At 42.5% G+C, this 10,003-nt stretch overlaps 1 protein-coding gene across 1 annotated transcript; it reads right to left on the reverse strand.

The window, feature by feature from the left end:
- Positions 1-1,036: 1,036 nt before the first annotated feature.
- Positions 1,037-6,928, reverse strand: LOC123408829 (serine carboxypeptidase II-2). The gene is made up of 10 exons (XM_045101872.1): positions 6,442-6,928; positions 5,694-5,801; positions 4,594-4,689; positions 4,388-4,480; positions 4,201-4,286; positions 3,662-3,928; positions 3,095-3,228; positions 2,390-2,485; positions 1,895-2,003; positions 1,037-1,451 (listed from the first exon to the last, which is right to left on the reverse strand). The coding sequence occupies exons 1-10, from the start codon at positions 6,695-6,697 to the stop codon at positions 1,287-1,289; spliced, it is 1,410 nt and encodes a 469-aa protein (XP_044957807.1). The 5' UTR covers positions 6,698-6,928; the 3' UTR covers positions 1,037-1,286.
- Between the last annotated feature and the right edge of the window lie 3,075 nt (positions 6,929-10,003).

Raw genomic sequence — 10,003 nt, forward strand, 5'->3', positions numbered from 1 at the left:
TGACGGTATCACGGGGAGGAGCGCCCGTAGTCATGCCCCGGGGATGTAGTCATATCGGTGAACCTCGTTAACAAATCTCGGTGTCGTGCTCGTGTGATTGTTTGGTCCTCGGTAGATCGACGAAAAGCCTCAGATTATTCTAACAAAAGTCTTAACAAGTGTGGATTTCTAAGCTGTTGCTGGTAAGCATTTGAGCTAAAGAGAAACCAAGTATAAAAACGGAAAGGTTGCACAAGCCAAAGATTTGATCTTAAAGTGGTTATGAAGATGGGCGAATTATTCCCCTCTCAAATCAAACCAATAAAAAGAAACAATATGCCGACTATGGGAGGTTGTATTCTGTCGTATGGTAATGGAATCTGGGTTTGATCCATTTCCAGAGGCAAAAAAATCAATATATTCAGGAGTCTGGTCATAAACGGAATCACAGAAGCAAGAAATCTGAATGGCAAACACACGAGGAAGAAATAAGATAGACAGACTATCATAATATGGAGGCAATATTTTGGAGATATTGGAATGGATTATGTTACATTAAGTCTTGACCAGAGTTAAGTTCAGCCATGGGAAGTGAATCTATATAAAAGACATATCTTAGCATGATAATTCATGTATTCAAGATGGGCTCACCTCTTACCTTGTGCTCGTACATGAGCGTCAGTCGACCACTCCAGCCATTTGGTATCATTAGGACGATGATCAGCACAGGTGACGATATCTGATGGCTACAAAAACATGATCTGCATTTGGAACCCATTGAAGTTATTCCGCTGAACAGTTTTGGCCATGTTACGCTCGGGATATACTGAACTGGTGCAAGGACAACCATGGATATTTTAGCGCAGTTCATCAAATAACCACTGGTTCCCTGAAACATTTAATAGTAATCGCAATGGATGCAGCCTGCACAGATGCAAGACAGCAAGAGAACTACTACCGGAGTCTAGACATCACATCAGCAACCACATCTTATGAGGAAAATGGAAGAAGACTGTATGCTACTTGCTAACTATAAATGGAGTATAAGACCGGATGCTGAAATTCAATTCATCTTTATCCTTAGTTCCAGATTAATTTAACAGGCAGTGCTGCAGTGTCAATTAGCGGCAGGAAAACTGTTTCCCTGTCTCAGGGGATTAATTGGTGCCAATAGCACTTACAAATGGCAACAGCTATGGCCATCCTTATATTGTGGAAGTACGTGTGGAGTTTTAACAACCGAACTGCCTTGGTGAGCTGGAATCTTGTGGTGCTGGTCGTGTCCGAAACCAAATGTGTCCGGCATATTACATATCGCTGCGTAGATCAGACAGCACAGGCATTGGGCTCCCGGCCAAGAATGATTTGATGAGCGTAAGAGCCTGCTTGGGACGATGGAGAGGAACCTCATGACCTGCACCCCTTACTGTCACAAAGTTGAGACCCTTGTACCCTTGGGTCCAACCACCAACCTGTTTAAACATGGAAGGGTTCAGAAGCTAGGAACAGAATGGAGGACAGATATCCCAATTAAAACTAACATATTGGAGCAAGTAACAAAAAGTAAAGGAGAATACAAATGTTGCATTATAACGATGCATAGAATACAACCTGTCCTAGTTGAAAAGGAAACATACTATGCATGCAAGTTAGTCATAGTAAGTTAGAAACCTAAATGAATGTGTATCATGCCTGCAACAGCCATGGGTTATCACATACTGATTGCAAGACTTTTCTCTACTTGCAGTAATACGTGACTAAACTATTATGGTAGAGGTTCCACGTAGAGACACAACCAAGGCCAAAATGTAAATGGTCTGAGGATGAACAAATTATGCACAAAGCAACTCACAAAGCTTCAGGCTACTGAACACTCATGGAATCATGGGCGTTTTGATCAAGAACAAGCGTTTACCTCGCCATCATCATCATACCAAGCATGCCACGGGGTCACTGTTGGAAGCTTGAGAGCATCAATGCTGTATCTAGTTGATGTTACTGGAATCACTGCATCTGTGTCTCCACTGGACCGAGTAAAGAAAAGATCAAAACAAAAGATACTTATATGTTTACCACATCATTTGTACAAAGCTATTCTCATATGATGTTTAAAGTACAGAGTGATAGTAGTAGCTAAGTTTTTAGAAGCACCTAGGTCGAAATTACACAACCATGTTAAATGTGAAGAGAGACTGACAAACATTAATTGGCATCGAACTAGGTTGTACGCAATTGACAATGAACTAGGTTGTACACAATCATCTTATAAACCCACTTCTGTGCGGTGAAAATGTACAGTTTTGGGGAAATAAACTAACTGAATCCCAAGTCTACAGCATGGAGCACAGTTTAGCATAGAGCCATCTTTGAGTGCATGAGTGGGTAAAGACTTCAGAGAGTTAGGAATAACCTGAACATCCATATACGAAGCCCATACTGAATAAGTTCATGATAGATATGCAATACAGATCTTTCACAGTCCTTCCAGTTGGTGTTAATAACTTCACTGCAAAGAATGTCAGCAGTACCACCATGTTAAAAGAGTAAACAAGAACGGTAAACACGTTAGTGGATCTGCTTATCAGAATTACATGTCACTAGCGTTCACGTTTTCCAGTTACAGTACTAAGAATAACCTCTAGATGCCATCTCTTAGTCACATTATTTAATTAAAATTTAGTCACCACATACATTTAGAGACATGCGAATATTGATTGCTAAAGATGATACTAAGAGATAACTTGATGGTATGCGAAAGATAATGCTGAGAGATAACTGACGGTAATAACATATTTATTCGTTATTACTAGATGACGGAAGGGAAGAGAATGTTGCCTTCTCAACCACTATACACGACCTTAATACTGCAAAGCATAAACATAACAATATAATTTTAAAAAGTCTAATAAAAAAAATCTAGAATAGAAATTTAGCGGACAACCCTATGTTATAGAGTGTGGAATCAAAATAATTACTGATCATTTGAGTGATATTACTACAATTGTGAAAAAACGTTTTTCCCCACAAATTTATGATAGCAATAAAATGGACAAAGTTACGTGGTAAGGGTGGTAAAATCAATTCAATCGCTAAAAAGTAAAATGCTGCCCAATACCTGCAGGTCTCCCATTTGGATTTGCCAATGACCGGATTGACGTGAAGTGCCTTCTGCACCTCATGCAGATTGAAATATACAATTGAATGTTGTTCGGTACATGGATCGTATTGCTCCCCCATTTTTCCAACAGACTAACAAAAGACATCATGATATGAATCAGGTGTACAGAAAACGTGTGCATTCATGAGCCATTAGAAAATTTACTTTATGAGCGATAGGTGTGTATTATATGATATGAAATATTGTAAATATTTCTCCTTTGCGTCTCTGTTGATGAATTTGATGACGAGGTCCCTTATCTTTCAAAAGTAAATGAAGCATTGTATGCACTTATATGGACAGCACAGATCAAGGCAACATTCCATGCTTAGTTCATGCAAGTCGATTTTCATGCCAAAGTGCAGAACTCTTTAAGATTTTCTTAAAAAAATATTGCGCACAAAACTTAGCAATTCCTCAGATAGGAAGGCATGGATGAGTCAATTCTATAACAATTAAACTGTCAGGTAAAAAGCTACACTGTTTGTTTAACATGACTTGAGTTGCAGGAGCTTCAAAACATACCCGAAGCCTTTTCACCACTTTGTTCCTTGAGGAGGCAAAAGATGAATGACAAGTAGGTGTGAAGATGCTATACGAATCAATGTTCCCAGCTTCAGTGCTAGCAATGTCAAGAATCTTATCACACTGTGGAGATGTATGCACAAAGGACTCGAAGTCACAGAAAATGTTCAGTAGCTTGTATGTTTGATCAGAAATCAAGCCAGTGGTCCACATATATTGAAATATTCCATAGTGGTCATGGAAATCGTCAGTCAGGGCATTTCCTACCTGTAAGTTATTACATTAGATACAAAGTTGAGTGAACTTGTTGGTAATCTGATTGTTGTCCCTATAAATTTCATAGCTCAACCAACAAAAATCTAGTAAGGTAAAAAAGCATAAACGGTCAAAATATAGTTCATATTATATTTAGTCCGTGGCATAAACCTAGTAACACCTAGCAAAGTACACCGAAGGCATTTTAGTCTGGTTCACCAGCAAAAAGCCAGAAATATATTTTTATCCTATACAATCAAAATGCAGAAGTACCAAAGCCATACCATATAACCCTTTAGATTGATTGATTTGTCTCCAGTGGCCTCATGATGCCTCTTTATGGCTTGAGCCAACTGAGGAACGTAGTGTCCTAACCAAACAAAAGTCATAAATGAGTTTGAGAAACTTTCCATAAAGAAAAAGGAAAGAAAGTAGTAGACTGCAACAAAAGCCCGTAAAGATTCTACAGACCAGCATAGCTCTCTCCAGTTAAATAAAATTCACGCTCCTTGTATTGAGGGAATCGTTCAAGCCACTTTGTTAGGAACACCAACGAATCCTTGGCTACAATATATTGAGAATAACAATGAGTGGAAGCAAATAATAGTATATCATTATTTTGGAGGATATGAATTTCATGTAAACCATATGAGGCAGAGTGAAAGGGGTTGCAGTACCAGTCCTCTCATCCCCATTGCTTAAAATATCAGCAGAGGTGTTTGAATATGAATAACCAACACCAACCGGTGAATCAAGGAACAAGATATTTGCAACTGCAAATATTAAGAAACTGTTAATAAACATATCTTCCAAACCAAGCTCGATTGCAACGACCAGCACACTCTCAGAAGTTTAGCAAAAGAAAATGGGTACGGATATGAAACAACAAAAAGGTTGTAAGACTGAAAACTAAGGCTGTACTCCAATATGCGTATAAGTAGCAATTCAAGAATCCAATTCATCAAAATAAAATACTACTTATACGCATATTGGAGTACAGCCTTAGTTTTCAGCAGCGGTGAAGGTGAGCATCTGATAGTACATAGGCAAGCAGTCGGCTTTTGTGCACTCAGCAGTGGTTAAGGTGAGCATTTGATAGTAAAACGTAGAAGGTACTTGTTTTTGCACAAGTGCGGTACATTCAAGCTTTGTCAAATCAGATCTGGCACTTTCCATCCAGCAGTTGGTCAGATTTCTTGGCCAATTGCAAGCAATGCTTTGTGCCAAGAAAGCTGAGCTTCCAGTTTAACAACCAATCAGCTTTCAGCAGTCTAGCAAAATATGAGGCAGACTCAGCCTTCAGTTCTCTAGCTTGCAGTTATTTAGAAGAAGAAAAACATAATTTCCATGAATGAATGTAACACAGCGAAACCTCAGTTTATAATACAGAAAACATGGCAAAGCTCTTTCAGAACTCAATTGCAAAACATGGACAAGAGCGAAGCAGTTCGCTTATCACAAATGTTGTGATCCATTATCAAGCCTCTTGTAGTCTTGCTACTTGTAGCAATACAAACCTATTATTAGAGTTGAGTAATTTAGGAGCTTCTGATCAAAATATTTACTAAGGGCCTTTTTCCCAATAGAATAGAAGAGGAAGAACAAAGGGGTTCCCTTTCAATAGAAAAAAGGCTTAGCTATTACGCTAACATCGTACATTTGTAGAAACCAGAAACGGAAGGTTAGATTTAGAATGTGGCAGCATCTAAAATCAATTTAAAATTAACGGAAGTGGTGATGTCATCAAGAATATAAATTTGCTTCCGTTGAATGGCACCTTGGTTCCAAGAGTAAGGATTCATATGAACGCCCTTTCCGTCTGCATTGACATGGAAAGGCCCCACTTCTTCCCCGACTCCAAAAGCAATCGATGAGCAACCAGGCCCTGGCAAATGGAACGCAGTAAGTCACCATTAATAATGTCAGTTATCCATGACATTGTTAAAAAATGAAGTTCAGTGAGTTAATGGCTCAGATAGATTAATCGGTGCATTAGCAAAACTTGACAATTAGTTAAGCCGTACGGCAGCAGTCAAACAATGGACAAATTTAGGAGGTCATCATCTAGATAACACGCTTCAGTGTGTGCTAGTCCCCAAAGCATTTCCCTCAGATAAACCTGAATAGGCATGTATGTGGTGCATACGGAGTTACAGATTCTGTCATTCTAGCTGGAGTACTTGTAAAGCAATGCCACAAATAGTCGTGCAAATACAAGGCCTAGTTTGAATCGCAGACCGTTGTAAGAACAACATTCCCACATCATGCCAGCCCACAGTACAAGGCATCCATCCAACAACAGAGATGCTTGGCCCAGGCATCATGCCAGACCACGGTACAAAGCATCCATCCATCAACAGTGTATGACGCATCCGTCCAACAACAGACAACAGAGAGGTCACGGTGGCCGATCCCTATAGCGGGCTAAGGCAGCACACGTCTGGGCAGATGATTACGAGATGTTAGGAGCGGGTCGCAAGGGGAATGGGCGGCGGCGGCGGCGGCGGGGAAGGGAGTGGTAGTACCTCCGTTGAGCCAGAGCAGGAGCGGCTTGGAGGCCGGGTCGTGCGCGGCCTCGAAGAACCAGTAGAAGAGCGCGGCGCCGCGGTCCTCGCTGACGGTGACGTAGCCGGCGTAGTGCGCGAAGCTGGCGTTGAAGGCCTGCCCCGGCACCCGCGGCACCCGGTCCCGCTCCTGCTCCGCCCGCCACGACCCCTCCGCCGCCCCCGCCGCGACGAGGACGAGGAGCAGCAGGAGCAGGGGCCCGACGGCGCCCGACATGGCGGTGTCGGCGGGCGGCGGCGCCTGAGTGAGTGCAGCTGTGCAGGCTGTGGGGTCTCGCGCGGCCGGCGACGTGGGGGCTGGTGGTTGGCTTGGGTCAAAGAGAACCAAAGCGGTGGTTAATATTCCGGGAGTAGTGGCGACTGGCGAGTGGTGCGGGGTCGCGGTCGCGTGCGCCTCGTGCGCGCCGTGGCAGCGAAGAGGCCGGGATCCCACGCAACCAATAAATCTTTCGTACGGGTATATTTCCGGTGGAGACGCAGTACGTATGCTGTATGCATTGCAATTCAAGTACGTGGTCCGTGTACGGCCCAGTAAACATAGCGAGCACCCAAGTTCCCTCGAGAGCAACTACGGCCCTGCTTAAAAAGTCCTATGACTTGTTTTTTTGTCCCAACTTAAAAAGTCCCTTATCTGTTTGATTTCAGAGAGTAAGAGGGTGCTTGGATCCAAATAACTTATTTTAGTATGACTAAAAATAATCTCTTTTCAAGCACCCCTGACTAAAGCGGGGTTAAAACTAGTCTTGAGACTAAATTTTATTAGTCAGGGGTACCCCTACTAAAATGTACTCCCTCCGTTCCTAAATATAAGACCTTTTAGATATTCTACTATGGACTACATACGGAACAAAACAAGTGAACCTATACTCTAAAATATGTCTATATACAACCGTATGTAGTTCATAGTGTAATCCCTAAAAGGTCTTATATTTAGGAACGGAGGGAGTAGATTAGTCCTCTCTCTCCTCATTTAACTCCTCTCCTTTAACACAGGTGAGTTCTGGATTGAAGGGTTTGGAGGATAATAAATGCTCATTAACTTGATTCTAGTCTTTTTAGTATTTAGATTCAAGCATGGGTGTGGCTAGCAAGTTTTAGTCTCACTACTTTTAGTCATGGGACTAAAACGTATCCAAGCACCCTCTAAATATAAACCAAAGGTTATTAAATGACATACTAAAAGACCATGTTACCCCTACAAAAAGAACTAGAGCTTATTAAATGACATGTTAAAAACATGGCACTATTGGAAAAAGTCCCAAAAAGTCTAAAAAAGACTCTCTCTTAGTGACTTCTTTCTTTAGTCTCAAATGATCATTTTAGTCCCTAAAAGTCCCTGTTGTTTGGTTTAGATGGGACTGAAAGGGATTTTTTTTAGTCCCTGCACCAAAAAATCACTCTAAACAAACACCTCCTACTTACCGAGCAGGCCAACTCCACCACGGCACCTCATCTGGATGTCCGTTTAAGTCGGATTATGTCCGTTTGGAGCGATAATGGGGATGCCCATGTCCAGATCGGTCTGTTGTTGGGTCGGTGCGCCAAACGCACGGCCGCACCCCAAATCGTCCGGAGCGGACAAGGCATTTAAAAAAATTAGAATAAACAGAAAATGCCAGAAAAATGTAAATAAAACACAAACATCAATAATTATACATTAATAAAACATTGTTCAACGGCCCCACGGCCCACAATCCTTAATTAACATAATTAAAAAACAGATAAAATGCGCCGCCCCGCGAGCAAAATTGACAAAAATGACCTCTCGAGCGAAAGAACTCACGAAGTGAACCCGAACGGAAAAAAATTCACCCGGCTGACCCTTTCGTGTGGCGCCCGACACCTAGGCGCCACACTACACTGTGTAACGTCTAAGACGTCGCCGCCACACGCCTGGCCACGCTGGCGCAGCTAGCCCCACCCGCAGACAGTGCGACGCCTAAGCCTCAGGCATCGCACCCTCTAAAGTGTGGCGCCGAAGGCTTAGGCGCCACACTGTGACTTATCCAACCACGGGCGAGCCCTCTCCCCCACCCCCTCCTCATTCCCCTCCCTTCACTTTCACTTTCACAGCTTGTGTTCAAGTCTTCCCCTTCCTCAAATCCCTCTCCAAATCAGCAGATCTGAAGGTTTGGACCGGGCATTTGTTGTCCAATCCCTCTCCTAAGGTAATCCCCCCCCCCCCGATCCCCTCCTTCTCATCCAAACAAAAATCTCTTTTGGTCACTTTGTTGCAAATTTGAGGAAACCCTAGTTTTTCATGAAATGTGGGATGTATATGATATTGTTGTATTTGTTTGTATGTTAGGATAAGGGGTATGATGGGGTTAGGATTAGGGTTGTTTGGATGTTTGCATTATGGTTGTTTTAGGGTTAGGCTAGGGTTAGGATTAGGGTTGTTTGGATGTTTGCATTATGGTTATGTTAGGGTTAGGCTAGGGTTAGGGTTAGGGTTATGGATGTTTGGAAGTTAGGAGTAGGGTTTTATTTTTATTAAGTAGATATTGTAGTATTTGGATGATTGCTTATAGAAAATATTGTATGTTGTGTTGTTTAGGGATGGGAAGAACATGTGTTTATGTTCATCCTGTGGACAAGGATGCCTTTTTAAAAGGCAATATTGATCCGGGCCCGGATGAGCTTGACATGGTGTTCGATTTCTGTCCTAGCTATGTTGAATTGTTGGAACAAGTCCGAAAGGATTTGAATTGGATGGACCCTAATGATGTAGTTGAGTTTGATGGTAGGCATAATATGGGATTCGGAATGCACATTCGTTGGAAGACCATGCGTGTCAACTCCGAGAAACATTGGCTTGCATACAAGGATACGGTGGCCGAATCACTAGACAAGGCTCTAGAGTTATTTGCCATCAAAACAAATGTTCCTAACTTGCAGTTGGATTTGAACCAGGTTGCCTCTCCGATTGTTGAAGCTAGTCCTCCACGCATCAATGAAGAGGCCAGCACTGAACCTCTTTCAGCACAACAATCTTGTATCCAACATGAACCATTGCTAGAGGATAATGATGAGCACGATGATGATGAGAATGATTGTGACATCCTCGACTTTTGCTACAGTAGTAATTGTAATTAAGCTACAGTGATCAACCGTTAGTGATGCCACGTCATCGAATTCCCATCTCGGACCCGCGTGGATTCGCGTCTGTCCGGATCGATGATTTGAAAGAAAAGGGAAGCCCTTTATCGGTTCATTACAAGTGTTAAAAGGATATATATGTAAGGGGAAAGTATTAAAGAAATAATAATAAAAGAAAGGAAAGAAAACTGAAAGAAAGAAATAATAAAAAGAAAAGGGAAAAGAGAAAACAAAATAAAAACCAAACAAAACAAACAAAAAAAAAAAAGAAGGAGAAAGCCCCCCCAGCCGGCCCAAACTGGGCCAAGTGGCCCAGCCGGCCCCCCCCGCCAAACCCTAACGCCTCCTGGCGCCACCCCACCCCCACGCCAACTCCCTCCCCCCCCCTGGGCGCCGCCGCCGCCAGCCACCCCACCCTCGTGGT

The sequence above is a fragment of the Hordeum vulgare genome, chromosome 7H (genome assembly GCF_904849725.1).
Source record: "Hordeum vulgare subsp. vulgare chromosome 7H, MorexV3_pseudomolecules_assembly, whole genome shotgun sequence".
NCBI lineage: Eukaryota > Viridiplantae > Streptophyta > Magnoliopsida > Poales > Poaceae > Hordeum > Hordeum vulgare.